General features: G+C 43.0%; 1 protein-coding gene across 9 annotated transcripts in view; it reads right to left on the bottom strand.

The window, feature by feature from the left end:
* The window catches only part of CACNB2 (calcium voltage-gated channel auxiliary subunit beta 2), a gene marked incomplete at its 5' end in the record, with an annotated part of 357,347 nt that overhangs the window by 17,542 nt on the left and 323,012 nt on the right, over positions 1 to 16,793 (bottom strand). For 4 of the 9 annotated variants that reach the window (XM_081094966.1, XM_081094967.1, XM_081094970.1 and 1 more), the window contains 4 exons: positions 1,821 to 1,930; positions 11,536 to 11,594; positions 12,080 to 12,160; positions 15,751 to 15,884. In XM_081094966.1, the coding sequence (XP_080951092.1) occupies positions 1,821 to 1,930; positions 11,536 to 11,594; positions 12,080 to 12,160; positions 15,751 to 15,884 (384 nt within the window). Of the gene's footprint in view, positions 1 to 1,820; positions 1,931 to 11,535; positions 11,595 to 12,079; positions 12,161 to 15,586; positions 15,607 to 15,750; positions 15,885 to 16,793 lie in introns of all 9 variants that reach the window. The other 5 variants (XM_081094968.1, XM_081094971.1, XM_081094973.1 and 2 more) reach the window with 2 other exon arrangements.

Below are 16,793 nucleotides of genomic sequence, written 5' to 3'. Positions count from 1 at the left end.
CTGCTTATGTACAGCTTCCTATCACATCTACACTAAAAGGCCCATGAAGTCCTACATGATGAACACATCAGACATGCTCCTGCCTCAGGGCCTTCGCACTTAGTTTCCTCTGCCCAGAATACTCTTTCCTCAAAAGGCTACAGAATTCACAACATAAATCCTCCTGCCAAAATATCACTCCTCAGAAAGGCCTCCCCTGACATCCCCGTAAAAAATCACACCTTCCTCCTCAGCGTACTCTCTGTCGCTTGGCCTGCTGCTTCTGGGACTCATCAGCCACTGACTGTATCTGTCTACATCTACATCTGTTAGCTTTGCCATGTCTTCCCTGTGAAACAAGAGCTCTATGAGGGTTAGGACTTAGTGTCCTTCACTTTAATGTCCCTGGCACATAGCATAATGTTCAGCATGTGGTTGGTAATCCAGTTTTGTTCAATGGATGAATAAATGCCTAAAATCTACATGGCTCCGTATGTCTTAAGGATAAGCTCCAAACTTTCAAATATCTTTCCCTGCCTATCTCTGGTGTCATTTCCCACCTCTTTTTATTTATTTACTAGAGGCCTGGTGCATGAATTCATGCATGGGTGGAAGTGGGGGAGGCAGGGGAGGTTGGCCGCCGGCCCCAAGGAGGGAGCGGGCCCTCAGCCCCCCTGGGAAAGGGGCCGCATCTGCTGCCACCCACCCCTGGTTCCCTGTCCCAGCCCGGGGCCCAAAGGCCCTGGCGGGGTCGGGAGAGGAGGTGACAGCCACCGGGCCGGGCATGGAAGGAACAGATGCCGGACGCAGACGCCACCGTAGGAGCCACGCCACTGTGCGGTTCCCTGCCTCCCCACCTCCTCCTCTCGCAGCCGTGTTGCCACCGCGTGGCAGTTGGCCCCCGGGGAAGGGAGAGGATGGGAGCCAGACTAACCCTTGTGTCGAGGCTGACTTTGAATAGATCGCAGCGAGGGAGCTGCTCTGCTATGTAGGAAACCCTGACCCAGAAGCAGGTCTCTACAAATGGCTTAGCACCAGGGGCCGATGGGAGCTAGGTGGCCGGGGGAGGGGCCACAGAAGGTTGGCTGTGGGAGCACACTGACCACCAGGGGGCAGCTTCTGCATTGAGCATCTCCCCCCTGGTGGTCAATGTGCATCATAGCGACTGGTCAACCGGTCGTTCTGGCTGTTATGGTCACTTAAGCTTTTATATATATATAGATTAAATTTTTTTTAATTTATTGATTTTAGAGAGAAAAAGGGAGGGTGGAAAGAAAAAGGGGGAGAGAGGGGAAATGGGAGAGGGAGGTCAATTTGTTATTCCACTTACCCATCTTACTGATAAATTCATTAGTTGATTCTTGTATGTGCCCTGACCAGGACTCGCAACCTTGGCATATTGCAATGATGCTCTAACTTACTGAGCTACCTAGCCCATCTCTCTTTTTTAAAAAGCCATTCACTCAACCAAAGTAAAGCATCTATTTTTTCAGAAGCCTATTGTTGAAAATCCCTTTTCACCCTTTTCCCTTTTTTTCCTGGCTAAACCCTATCATGCAAAGGCAGGAATTTTTTGAATCTGTAGACACTGAAGCTCACAGAAGTGAAACAACCACAACCAAAACATTCATCCTGACAGCCTGTGGAATTTTTAACTCAAAACTATCATAACAAATTCCTCATGCCATGAAATCACTGCGATGGCAGCACTAGCTGCCTGCAGCATGTGTCTCTTTCTTCTCGGCTCTATGACACATGGAATTACCATCCTGTTAGATCTCATTGGCAGCCTCAGGGAGACGTGTTGAAATAGCTGAAGTTCATAAGCAGCGCACACTTACCTAGGCTTGACCTTGTGTTGGACCTTTCTATGATTGCGTGCTTACTGGGGTTATTTAACACTGAGCGTTTGGCCAGCGAGATGTCAGCAGTGACCCTTGTGATGGATATCCTGTTGGGGAAAAAGTAACAGAAGACCCTGAGGTTATTAATTGATTAAAAACGGACAGAAATCCATGCCTCAAACTCATCTAAGTATGCAATATGACCATATTTTCAAACAAAAAAAAAAGTTAGGGTACTTGCTCATTCATTATTTTTATCCTGTACTACTTAACTTAGTACTTACTGGTTCTTTGCCAAGTGCCAGGCATGTACTAAGCATTATCTCATTGCTGGGACTATCTCATTACATTATCCCCGAAACTCTAGCAATGAGGTTTATTATCAGGCCACTTTTGTTGATGAAGAAAATGCCTCATAGGTAGGTTTTTTCATTCAAGGTTACATATTAACTAAAAATGACGAAGCTGGGATTTGAACCCAGGCTCCTTGAGCCATATTCAGCCCTTGTGTTATAGGCCCTCCCGTAAGTATGGTGCTATGATTGGCATGAAATTGAGTAAGAATAAGATTAACATGGTCTTTCCTCACAGAGCTGAGTCTAGTGGCAGAGATCAGCAATAAAGAAGAAAATAAATTAGTAAAGTGATTAAAGATTAAGATGACTGTTGTGAAGAGGACACAGAGGGTGTTGTGACAGTAGTTGGGGGGAGGGGTCATTTTTGTTAGGGTAGAAATGAGAACAACAAAATTTGCAAACTAGAAGGTGCAAATTACTTAGACTGGAGATAGCTGAATATACCAGGCAGCAGTAGGAACAGGTGTGGGAAAAACTAGAAGGATCACAATGCCTTTGAAGAAGGTGGAAGGGAGACTAGAAACAGGAAGTCTGGTTAGAAGTGTTTCAGAGTTAGAGCCCTCCACCTCCCGTCTGCTACATTAAGTCACCAGGTGACCATCCTTTCCCTACGGCTGGTTTAGACTCTACAGGCAATAAAACAGAGGGTCTCTGAGGGGACCCGAGACAGAGCAGAGAAGACATATTATTTGGAAAAGAAAGGATTCTAAAGGGAAGATTTTTCTCTGGGGAATCTGACCTCCAAAGAGGAAAGATCCAAAGGTAATGACATTGGTGGTTTTCTACATAGATGTCCAGGGAGGTTGTCCTACAAGGCAACAAAGCTGACAAGCTCCACCAATGGGCACAATTTCCAACTGATTATTTCAAGTCCTATTCTTAAATTTGAGCACTGCAATGTTCACTGGGCATTCTTAGCCAAACCTCTCACATGAGAGACCAAAACAAACAAAAAACCAACTATTAGTAACATTCAAAGTTGAAAGCTAAGAAATGAGTATAACTATGTAATAGGACAAATATCTATTTCAAAAAAGAAAGAGATTTTGGAAATTAAATATATAACATTAGAAACAAAAATTCCTAGCTCTTCTTTTGAATTTTATATACAGAATGGCTATCATCAACAAATCAACAAATGACAAGTGCTGGAGAGGATGTGGAGAAAAAGGAACCCTCCTTCACTGCTGGTGGGAATGCAGACTGGTGCAGCCTCTGTGGAGAACAGTACGGAGTTTCCTCAAAAAACGAAAAATGGAACTCCCGTTTGACCCAGTGATCCCACTTCTAGGAATATGTCCCAAGAAGCCAGAAACACCAGTCAGAAAGGATATATGCACCCCATCTTCATAGTGGCACAATTTACCATAGTTAAGATTTGGAAACAGCCTAAGTGCCTATCAGCAGATGAGTGGATTAAAAAACAGTGGTACATCTACACAATGGAATACTACGCTGCTGTAAAAAGGAAAGAAATCCTACCATTTGCAACAGCATGGATGGAGCTGGAGAGCATTATGCTAAGTGAAATAAACCAGTCAAAGAAAGATAAATATCACATGATCTCATTCATTTGTGGAATATAATGCACAACATAAACTGATGAACAAAAACAGATCCAGAGACAGAGAAGCATCGATCAGACTATCACATCTCAGAGGGAACGGGGAGGGTGGGAGTAAGGGGAGAGATCCTCCAAAGGACTTGTATGCATGCATATAAGCATAAGCAATGGACACAGACACCAGGGGGGTGAGGGCATGAGTGGGGGGGGGGGGTGGAGGGTAATGGTGGGATAAGGACACATATGTAATACCTTAATCAATAAAGAAAAAAAAACACACACACAAAAGAAGAGCTAGAAGATAAAGTTAAGGACATCTTCTAAAGGGTAAAACTGAAGTGACAACGATGGAAAATAGAAGAAAGGTATGAAAATTAGAGAGTTATCTAGAAGGTTCAACTTCCAAGTAAAAAGATGTCCACAAAAAAGAGAATAACGAAATATAAAACAGGAAACTAAAAAAAAAAAAAAAAAAATCCAGAATTAAGAGTATGACTTTTCCAAATTGAAAGGGTCCATCACAAAGGTTGAATGACATGTCTACATAAATTTCATGACACTGGAGACAAAGCAAAATTTCCAGAGGAAAAAACAGGTCCCATGGAGCAAAAAGACTTAAAAATTCTGAGGGGAAATTATTCGAATTAGAATTCCATTACCACTTTAACTATCAATTAAATGGGAGGGTGGATTAACAACATTTTAATTTATTTTTTTAAAAAAAATATTTTATTGATTTTTTTTTTAGAGAAAGGAAGGGGGAGGGATGGAGGGAGGGAGAGAGGAGAGAAAGGGAAACATCGATGTGAGAGTGAAATACCAATCAGCTGCCTCCTGCACACCCTGACCAGAGAGAGAGCCCATTAGCTGGGCATATGCCTTGACCAGGAATCGAACCAGCAACCTTTTTGCCCATCCAACTGAGCCACACTAAGCAGGGCTAAAGACATTTTTAGACATTCAGGTCTCAAAGACAGTTTTTATGTACTCTTTCTAGGGAAACTATTAGAGGATGTTGTTGACTGAAATGACAGGGTAAACCCTGAAAGAGACCAAGGGAGCTCCAAAAGAAAAGGTGACAGCAAACCCAAAGAGAGGGACAAAGGATGACCCAGAATGGCGAGTGTACACCGGCACAGAGGGCACCCATCCCGATGGCAGCAGCCCCGAGCGCTCCCAGAAAGATTCCAAAGGACAAAGGTGAGAGACCGCCTGGTGCATCTGAATCTACTTCGAGGAGGCTCAGACAGCTGGGGGAGGACCTGGGGCTGAATTAGCGCCAGATACATAGAAAACTAAGCAAGTATAAAAGGTGAAATGATTTATCTCATAGTACCACAAACACTTATGAAAGAGTATTCACAGTGCTTGACATGGCCCATATATTATTTATATGGCTACGATACATACTAAAAATGGAGCCAGACAAACGTACCAACTTACCTGTTGAGAGTCTAGAGCAGTGGTTCTCAACCTTCCTAATGCCGTGACCCTTTAATACAGTTCCTCATGTTGTGGTGGCCCCCAATTTCGTTGTTACAAATTGAACATAATTAAAGCATAGTGATTAATCACAAAAACAATATGTAGTTATATATGTGTTTTCCGATGGTCTTAGGCGACCCCTGTGAAAGGGTCGTTCGACCCCCAAAGGGGTCGCGCCCCACAGGTTGAGAACCGCTGGTCTAGAGGAGGAGATGTGTATGCAGGTATGTGTGAGAGAGAGGAGGACTGTGCATGCGAGCTACATGTCCTCATGGGAGAGGTCAATGGGTAATGATTAAGACTGAAAACTCAAGAAGCAAATTAAGTATGTTATTGAGAGGTAAGGAGTAAACACTGAGAAATAGCTAGTGCAGTTAACGTTGGTTGCCATTGGGATAGCAATGCGTTTGGGACCACGTGGAAAGGGATGACTGGATTTTGCAAAAAATGTATCTATATGTCATACAGTCGATCCTTTATGAGCTGGGACCAATTCATGGAGTTTCATATCTACTGTCGCCTTCATGATGCAGAATCACTCCATTTCTCCCCAGGTTCCCCCGTGCTACCCCCCTGTGGTGGATGCTGCCTCTACCCCGCCTCTGGCAACCACCGAGCCCTATGGGGAGCCCTGTGGGTGCCGGGGGCAGGGCCTTCTAGGCGGAGGAAGAGTGAGCACCCAGGTGCCGGGCCTGTACCAGTGCAGCTGGGGGCACCCACGCGCTGCTGATGACCAGCATCTGGTCCTGCGGCTCTAAAGAGGCTGCCGTGCTTTGGGCACTACCCTGGGATCACAGTGGGGACAAGACAGGAGCGCCTGAACCCCTTCAGCAGAGGACGGGTTTTTCTGTAACAACACGTTGCTCTTTGTCCCCAGACTTTTCCCTTTCTGCACGTGGTGCTGTCCAGCCCGGCGCCCACTGATCTGCGTACGTGACGAGCTGCGTAAGCGGCGTGAAACGGGCCACCACACGATTTCAACTCCTTAACGTATGCTTGGGGAACTGTCGTTACTTGAATTTCCACCGGAAAAAAGTCCTAAGGGCAAAATTCTGGGGACAATTCAGTTTAGAGGAGTAGTTTTCAACCCTCCTTGTACATCAAAATTGCCATATAAGCATTTACAGTTACATTAGGTCCCGCCCTAGAGATTTGGTTGCAATTAGTCACAGGTGGAATATAAACCCTGGCTTTTTATTTCATTTTTAAAACACTGTAGGTGATACTAATATGCAACCATGGTAGACATCCACTAGTTTAGAAGGAGTTATCTCACATCCAAGGAAATTTTCCACCAAATAAAGTGATGTCATGTTTCCCAGGATTATTGATTTTTGATTAAGATCCCTTCGCACCAGTTTCAACATGTTCATATCCCTATACCAATGCAGTATGAACTCTAGACACTGCAGTGGCAAGAGCTGACGTTTTCAAAACACTGCAAGGACAACTGAACTCATCACCGACAGTAGCCTTCCTCCTCGTCCCTGATTTCCTTGCTAATTTACCTGTCCTCGTCCTACCAGGTGAACTGGGAAATTGCTTTGTTTACATGACACAGGTGATTAGGGCCATGCAATGTGAGTGGGCTACGCTGTTGCACACGAAGAAAGGAGAATGGTTTGCCACCACTTCTTTGCCCTGGCACACTTAAATGCTGTTTTAACACGAGGGCCATGCTTCTGACAACTCCCAGGGCCGCAGCAAATGAACGCAAGTAGGTTTAAGGACAGAAAAGAATTCCTATCTAGAATCTTTTCATCACCAACACTTCGTTTCATATTTTCTCCCTCTTGGGTTTTAATTTAAAAATTTATTTAAAAATCATTAATGTTGAAAGTATTACCAATGTTCCCCCCACCCCCATTGACTCCTTCTAGCCTGCCTCCACCCCCTCGCCCCAGGCCTTCACCACCCTATTGTCTGTGTCCATGGGTTATGCATATATGCATGCAAGTTCTTTGGTAGATCTCTTCCCACACACCCAGCCCTGCCTTCCCTCTGAGATTCATCAGTCTGTTCCATGCTTCTATGTCTCTGGATCTATTTGGTTCAACATTTATTTTGTTCATTAGATTCTACATGTGAGTGAGATCATGTGATACTTGTCATTCTCTGACTGGCTTATTTCACTTAGCATAATGCTCTCCCAGGTTCCTCCATGCTGTCTCAGAGGGTAAGAGAGCCTCTTTTATTACTGCTACATGGTATTCCACTGTGTAAATGTGCACAGCTTTTTTATCCACTCATCTACTGATGGGCACCAGGGCTATTTCCAGATTTTAGCTACTGTAAATTGCACTGCTATGAATATAGGGGTGCAAACACTTTTTTCTGATTAGTGTTTTGGGTTTCTTAGACTATATTCATATAAGTGGGATTACTGGGTCAAATGGCAGTTCCATATTTAATTTTTTGAGGAAACTTTATACTGTCTTTCATAATGACTGCATAGTCTGCATTCCCACCAGCAGTGAACTAGGGTTCCCTTTTCTCCACATCCTCACCAGCACTTGTCATTTGTTGATTTATTGATGGTAGCCATTCTGACAGGTGTGGGGTAATACCTCATTGTGGTTTTAGTTTGCATCTGTCTGATGATGCTCATCAAATGCTCACTTTAGAGAAGTGTCTATTTAGGTCCGTTGCCCATTTTGTTTGTTTTATTTTATCTGTTAACATGACAATTCATTCAAAGTTGAACTTGAAGATAACCATGGAAGCTGCTGTGACATAAATGGCAAGCCAGTGGCAGCGCCTTCATGTCCTCAGGTGCCAACATCCAGTGTCCTGCCTACAAGGATGCCCCCACACACCCAGGGACCCACACAAGGGGCAGGGAATTGTGCAATAACACAAACATTTTGTTCAAAAGAAAATGGAATGGCCATTTGCCTAGGACAACTTCCATGTCGATATAATGTAGTTGAAGCCAGAATTGCCCCCAGTGACCATGGTCCCGGCTGCTTGTCAGCACGACTCCAAGGAGTGCAGACATGACCTGTACATGAATGAAGGCCTGTGATGGTCAAGGCTGGAGGTCACAGGTGCCTTTGCCCATTTTTAAATTGGACTGTTTGTCTTCCTTTTGTTAAATTGCACGAGCTCTTACATATTTTGGATAAATTTAGTTTATTTAATAGATAACTAATGAGTAATTCCCTTTTTCCTTTTAGAATTACGTCTTTTGAGAATTAGTCATACCTGATGCTTCTGCTGACTTCCCACCCTCTGTTGTTATCTTGGCTTGCCAAAAGCAAAGACACTTAATGATTCAGATACTCTGAAGGTCTTGCCAGGAGTAAAAAAAAAAAAAAAAAAAGTTAAAATTGTCTCTGGCTTTTTGAAATTCTGCCTTATAGAGTCTATTACTTCCTTGGAGGATCTTTCATTGTGATCACAGGCTAGAAAGTTGAACTCCAGCTCTATGAGTCAAGATGAACAAGGCAGGCCCATTAATAAAGCCACATGGAAATGACTTCTGGCCAGAAACAAAAGATACAACCTGCAGATATTTTGTTTCTGCATTTCTTCAGTGAAACCAGTCTGAATGGCTGATACTTTATAACACGGGTCCAAGATACACCCTATGGCTGGAATCTGTCTTCCAAATTAGAAACGCACTCTGGTTTAAACAGAAGTGGGAAGTCAGGAAATTCCATCCTGTTTCCCCACCTTTGGCATTTAGGAAAGGGCAGCAGGTTACCTCAGTCACGGACAGCGTGGTGCCTAGTCTAGCAGAATTTTCTGGGTGTGCACGCTCATGGGACAGTTCCAAACTGTGATGAACGACAGAGCCAAGAATAAAGAAGTGAAAGCTAAACGGCCCAATTAGAGGCATGTCTTTTATACTTGGCCTGAGAGCCTTGGGCCAAGCCAAAGGCCCAAGGATGAAGCTGTGTTTCCTGGCACAAAATAAAATGTATTTCATAAAGCAACGGAAAACAAAAATGTCCAATTAGGAGCATCTGGTTAGGTAGACTTTGATCACGAAGTCTTTTTATACCTTGAATTGTGTTTTCCTTTTCTGTCTCTTTCAGTCCTTTGCTGGATTACTAACCACACTTGTATCTTCCTATAAAAGTTTCTCCCTCTGTCCTTGCCTCCCCTTCCAAAAAGTCAATATAAATCAGAAATGGTTGCAGAAGCAGGTGTGGTCAAGGGAGAAAGTACTATATTAAGAAATCTAAAAGAACACGGAGAGCCACAGATGCCGTCTATTGTACTTGTGTTGTCAGGATAGAAGAAGAAAAGGAATGCGGAGAAGAGAGGCAGCACGTTTACCTTGTTAACAATGCAGACATACTCACCCGCCCTGTATTTGGAATTTTCCATTTTAGATTCCTATCAGAAGCTGGCTTAACCTTTCCTATGGCACCCACTGGTTATCTGATTCAAGGCTGCCTTTCAATAGACTGTGAGTAAGGTCCTATCCGCTTTTCTCCTCACAATGCCTGGCACAGAGCATATGCTCAATAAGTATTTATACAAGCAAGTGGAGGGGAGAGAAGAGGAGAGGAAAAGGAGTAAGTCCAAAGTGATTAACATCATACAGCAGACACGGCCCTGGCCTTGTTACCAGTCACTTCCTGCCTACACTTGACTTGAGGAATGTTAAGTAACTTGCCTCTCATATATGCTGTGTCACATCTTGATGTTGTCACACATTTTACACCCTCTGGTGGACATGCCCCTTCTCTTCCTAATTCACTTGGTGGTGAAATCATAGGTTCCATTTAAAAACCCTTCCTGGGTGTTGGCATCCCTAAATCAGTGTTACCCCTTCCTCTGTTTATGCTTCCTGCACCTTGGACACACAGCCGCTGAGCTGCCTTTTCATTGACTGTATGTTTTACTGCTTGAGGTTTCAATCTATGGTTTACACATGGGCTCCTTGGAGGCAAAGACAGTGAGTGGCTTCAACATCTCTGCATTTTTCAGCCCTGGCCGGGTAGCTCAGTTGGTTAGAGCATCGTCCCAATACACCAGTGGTTCTCAACCTTCCTGATGCCGCGACCCTTTAATACAGTTCCTCATGTTGTGGTGACCCCCAACCATAAAATTATTTTCGTTGCTACTTCATAACTGTGATTTTGCAACTGTTATGAATCGTAATGTAAATATCTGATATGCAGGTTGTATTTTTGTTGTTACAAATTGAACATAATTAAAGCATAGTGATTAATCACAAAAACAATATGTAATTATATATGTGTTTTCCGATGGTCTTAGGCGACCCCTGTGAAAGGGTGGTTCGACCCCCAAAGGGGTCGCGACCCACAGGTTGAGAACCGCTGCAATACACCAATGTTGCTGTTTCAATCCCTGGTCAGGGCACATACAGGAATCAACCAATAATGAGAAAGTGTGTGTGTGTGTGTGTGTGTGTGTGTGTGTGTGTGTGTGTGTGTGGTTCCAGAGACCAAACAAAGAATTTAAAAGAGGATGGTGTGTTCCACCACGCCAATTAAGAGGAGGACGGCAGATTCACTCGGGAATTAGCCTTGTGAGGGTCCTGACATGACTAGTGATCTGACATGACTAGTTTTGGGTGAGTGATGGCCACATAACTTGTTCAAGGAGTTTTGCTATAAAGAAGAGAAAAATGAGACAGCTAGAGGGAAAATGAGGTCAACTCTTTTGTGGAAGGAAGAGATGACTACATTGTGTATGCTTATGGTACTGAGGAGAGGGGAAAGGGTTGCTATGGCTGTGCTGGGGGGGAGGGGGGTGGGGGGTGGGGTCTGGCATCCAAGCTGGTGGGTTTGACCACTGTTAACAGTAATAAGAGAACAGCAGGGCACACAGGCAAACATGCAGGTGGGAATAGGTGTGGTGGTGGGAACTCTTGGAAGTTCTCTGTTTCTATTTTCTCAATGAAATAGGAAGCAAATTCATGGGGGACAGCGAGATGAACAGGGGATGTTAGAGGTTTGAGGTGAGAGGAGCTGGCATGAACGTTTTTAGAAGAGTAGAAAAGTAAATGGAAGAGGGATATTTAGCTTGATTTCTGGGCAGCGATGAGGGCCAGCTGACCATGAATTTGGGGCGAGACTACGCAGAAAGCATTTGGCCGATTTCAGCCTCTGGATGTAGGTGTAGGAAAAATGAGATGGATTATCCAAGTCTGATGATGTGCCGAGCAAATATGACAAATATTTCTGGCATCAGATTGAACTGGACAAACTTATTTCCTGTCACCCCATAGACTTCAGAGGGTAGTTCTCTTGGGATCACCTGCCTGTCCCACCAGGTGTTGTCATTTTCAAGACAAAACCCACAATACCCAGGATTCTGAAATACTCACCGCCCTTCAAATCTGTGTTTTAAAAAATCAAACAACGCTTTTTGCATCATATCTGTGACCTGCAATTGAGGAAGCAGTAAGTTAGGAGACAATAAGAATATTACTATTACAATAAAACAATTTTACTCTTCTTAAGAATGCCTGAAAACCCGGGGTTCCCATTTGGAAGAAGTAGCACGTGAGATCAAATTTGTCTGTTCTGATGAGTTCTGATACAATGACAATTCGAAAGTCCAAGTTCCCTGAATTTATCCTGATGTTTTAATGACAATACACGACCCCACAGTGGTTCCAGTTACTCTCCATCTGATACTGTTTCCCCCCCCCGGCTGAGTAAACTGAAGCTAGCAGAAATCTCCAGAGCAACAGCCAAGAAAATAAAACAGGCCACAACAGGAAGCAACGTATACCACCGCTTGAAGAACACCACTCTTTGTGATAGGAGTTCTTTGAGTTCTAAATTCAAGAGTCAGGAGAGGGAGCTGGGGTCACAAAGCAGTTCAGCACACGAAGGTCAGGTGTGCGCCAGACAGCAGCTACCTACCTCGTACCCCTTCAGGGAAGGGCCCACCAAGACCACGGGGCGCATGGAAGGTACCACATCATAGGGAGGCGTGTGCTCTGTCTGCAGAGAGAGGAGAGGGCGTCAGGGGGTTGGCAGGCAGGGGGAACGTAAGTATTTTACGTAAAACCTGACCTTTCCCAGCTCTGTGATCCGAGGCACTGACTTTCCAGACGTTTCATTTTTTTAATTATTTTATTAACTCGCCTCTCTTCTACATAAACCCAATCAAAGACTGGTGGGTTTATTTTCCTAAAGTTTTCAAGTTATTGAATTGTCTACATTTTTTTTTCCTCTCCTTAAGAAATGCTACTAACAGGTGAGTTCCTAAAGCAGAAGGTGCTGCTTTTGAATGAGAACTAGTTGGTAGAACAGATAGAAACATGCCTCATGCAGAATAGGTGCTTTAGGCTTGACTGGAAGTTAAGATGGCTCTTCAGATGCACTGGAGTTTTCTGAAGAGCCACATTTGCAGACCTAACATGGTTAAGTGCAGAGAAAAGAAAGGTTTCATTACCTTTGCTTGTCTTACCTGGATAAAACCTAACTTCAAAACACTGTACCTCATTACCAAGTACTTGAAAAGTCCTATTTTACTGTAAGGGTTTAACTTAGCAGGTATACTTGTCTCAGTAAACAGTAATCTGGACTCCTATTGACAGCTTAGAGGTTGATATTGTTGGATTTTTGGTTTCTAAAAAGGAAGGTTTATGTGTCTCGGAGGAAAGGTGGACAGTGTGTGATAATCGAGCCTGCTTCAGTGGCCTCAAAAAGTTCATCATTCACTTGCCTCTCTAAATGCTTCCAGGAGCACCGAGTAGTGTTTCTGTTACGTAACTAATCCAGGGGGAGGAGCTACATTTCGTAGCAATTTCTAAAACTTTCAAAACTTTCCAGCTTAACTGCTTAAAATAAAATAACCAAAATCAAAATTTTTCAAAAATTTTGAATTAGGAATATAAATTACATGCATTTTAGTAATAGCTACTATGAAATTTTATTTCAAGTCATTAAGTATTAGGTAACCACTAATTCGTTTGATTATATTAAAAATGGCTATTTTGACAGTAAAAATGTCACACACTGTTTCTCAAAATGCATCTTTTAATGCAGAAGGGAGATATGGCTGTAGACCTGAAGTAACCAAATCATTGTGATATGAATCTTTCTGCATTAAAGAGCATCTGGAAAAAATATTTCAAGAATTTCTTTTAGTCACACAGGCTAACAGAAAAATATTCTTTAAACTGTTTTAAGAATTTGATAAAGTGGTGTGCCAATGTGAGTATAATTTTTGCATCCCCCAGAACATCTTATTGCTGCTTAAAATTGCTCATTGCAAACTTTCTGAATTTGATTAAATTTAACCTGCTTAAGAGGGAAATTAAAAATCATTTCAAATTCGAAAGCTTTCAGCTGAGATTTCGCTAATGCCATAGGTAAATATAATCAAAAGGGGAGGAAATATTACTTGATTGTGCTGTCAAGTTTTATTGCTTAAAATTTTGCCTAGTATTCAAAATTAATTTTAAAAGCCACAATAAAGGTAGAATACATTTTTAAACAGAAATAAAACAAGACAAACATAATACAGTGACAGCACAAATGCCACACAAGCACCACTCTAAAAGCAGCCTACAACACGGAGAGCACGCTTATCATTGACTCCCAGGCTGTTTCCTGTGTTTGAACTCTGCACTCTAAGTCGACCACATAATCAATAACATAAGAAGAATGAATACCAGTGCCGAAGGCATCATAAGCATATTTGTTAAATTATTACAATTATACCACCTGGGATCATTCTGAAAATGTTTAGAAGCCACGTCTTTATAACGATGAAGTATGAGAATTCCTTTTCCACCAGTGCAATTAGGAATAAAAATTGCATGCATTTTAGTAACAGCTACTAAGAAATTTTATTTCAAGTCATTAGTATTAAGCGGCCCATTGTTTGATAGGTCTTTGTTTCCTTCGATCTATGACGGCCAGCCAGCAAAGGGTTACCCAGGGCTGGCAGTCACCTTCTCAATCAATAAGGTCGCTACAGAAATTACCTTATTTGATGGAATACTGGTACTTGGTGATTACGACATCATCATTTTTACCTACCCTTTCCTGCTAACCTTATGTTGTACAAATTCTTCAGTGGAAAAATTGTGATAAACATTTTTAAAGTTTTGGAATTTCAGAGTAAGGAGAGCTCAAGAATCTCACCCGGACTACCCTGGTGTCAGTGCACGTCACTGCTCGTGAAAGCCCAGAGCAGCTCAGCGATGCTGACTTCCTAGGATTGTACGCTGTTCGTCACTTTCGCTAAGACAAGAAGATAGGACCACAAGAGATGGTCTGGGGCTTCCGTGTTAACACACACACAAAAACATCCAGGTGTTTTAATTTTAGCCTGGAGTGCTCAGGTCTTCCATTATTAACATAACCATAATTTATTTAAAAAACAACAACTTCACAGTTCAGTATCCGACACCTCATTGATGAGTTTAGAGTTCTGCCACAGAGCAAAACACTTGTGTGCAGAAGGGTTTAGGGCGTGGAGAGTGCAGAGCAGAGTAGGTCTTCCTCAACATTTGTGTGGCATGCCATACTGTGGTCGCGTAGGACATGGTGCCATCAGGAAGGATGACTACAGAGACAGCACAGTAGGCTGTGGAAAGTGGTGAATAGAAGACGGGAAGGAATGGAAATGGCTGGGGAGACCACCTTAAAAAATATCGCTCTGAAGCTACCAAATGTGCTGAAAAGAACCAGACCTTGTCTGGAGTAGAGAGAGCTCAGGGCTGCCTAGTTTCCAGTCAGGGGGTGAGGAGCAGCGCCGTGTAGCTCTTGGCTGGCCAGGGGCAAAGGTTCTGAGTGCGGCCACCGCCCCATCGTCCAGCAGGCGAGATGCGGGAATCGGACGGAGGAGGCACGGACAGCGGGAGAGGATTTATATAGGACGAGAGGAAAAACTCAGCAAACCGCCAGAACAAGCCTGCATTTTCCCACTGGTCTTGTTCATCTGCAGGTTTTGCACCTAATGGATTAGAAGTTTAAATACTGACTAAATTAAGACTTGAATCATTTTTTTTTTTAGTACAAGCTATGTATCTGGATATCATAAATCAGAATCTAATATTGGTTTTAAAATGCTTGACTATAAGTTAAATGGAGAAAAAAGAAAGAGACAAAGACAGACAGAATAAGCATGCACAAGAGAGGTGCATCAGATAGTGTTGTCGGTGTTCGACATCCTTAAATGTTTCAACAAGTTCCCTTGGTGGTCGCTATTATTCCATCAAAAAGGATAAGTACTGTAATGGTGCTTTCACAGACACTCACTGAATTTAGTTGGTTTGCAATGCACGCACTCAATTAGAGGCTTGGTAGGTTTTTTCCTTCGGACAGAAATAATTGTATTTCATACAACTGCGGGCTTGAATGCTAATGATGCCAGTGGCAGGATAAACACAGCTTATGTCAATGTAGACTTACCGATTTCTGCTTCTGCTTAGCTACAGCAGCATGGAAAAGAAACAAAGAATAACAGAGCATGCATGTTATTGGCTTATCGAAGGACGCAGACAGTCAACAGGACTAGAATGTGACGCAGTGCAGTTGAGCAGGCGGACAGATGGGAGCTTGGAAGTTAATGTTACCTTCTTAAAGAAGGGCATTCTTTTCTCTTTGGAGTGGGGTGACGTTACACTGTTTGCACTGGGCTTAGGGGAGCGGTGGTTTGCTGGAATATCATTTTCTTCTGCATCTAAGCCAGTAGCATCTATGTCTATAGCTATATACAGACAAACAATTCAAAAATCATCAGGTAGACAGGAGAGGAAAAAGAGGTTATAAAAAAATAAAACGAGAGCAAATAAAATTAACCTTAGTAAAAGATCTATAATGAGTGCTCAGCACAGTAAACAAAGTAAAATCTAAAGGCAAAGCACATTAAGAATACAATGTATTGAAATCGAACAAAACTGAAAGTGGCCCTCATGACGTCTATTTGCTTGATCAACTTCGGCACACTAGAGCTCAAACACTGTTCTCAGAAAGACATTTTTACTCTGTAGTTTCAAACATACTATTGACATTTTCCATAACAATGCATGTGAGCCTGGCACAGACCCTCCACTTCTACAGCATCTTCAACCAGCTTTCAAGCAATAAGCACCTCCACTGGGAGCCTGTGTCACAGCGCGCGTCCGATTTCTCATTTTGCTGGGTTTTGTGTGAAAACCAGGTGATGTGCAAAGGTTCGCTCAAATGGCAACAGGCATTTGAAGGAAAGAGAGAATAGAAAAATCCTAAATCCAGACCACTCAAAGAAGTCATACTCGAGGGAAATGGCCTGGGGAAGGTTCCAGAAAGGGCAGGATTAAAATGATTTCAAGATGATAGGTGCCCCTGATGGAAGGGCAGGTGTGACTGACGGCTGCTTGGGAAACGCTGGGCCCAGTGGTCTCCAAAGGGACACAGGGAGGTTCCAGTGGTTCCTGTAAAGCCACTGGGTTCGATGCAAGGCGCCGGGTGGAAGGGCGCACAGACCCAAGAGAATATGCCTTCACTTTTCAAAACCTTCCACCCCGGAAAGATATCACTTTGAAATGAGTGCTAATAATAATAATAATAAAGGCCCATCATGTCATCTTGACTATAAAATGCTTCCCTGTGCAATTACTACAGAATTTTATTGACT

This window comes from Myotis nattereri (assembly GCF_964212035.1).
Source record: "Myotis nattereri genome assembly, chromosome: 1".
NCBI classification, from domain to species: Eukaryota; Metazoa; Chordata; class Mammalia; order Chiroptera; family Vespertilionidae; genus Myotis; species Myotis nattereri.
This window is presented reverse-complemented; position numbering and strand designations above follow the sequence as displayed.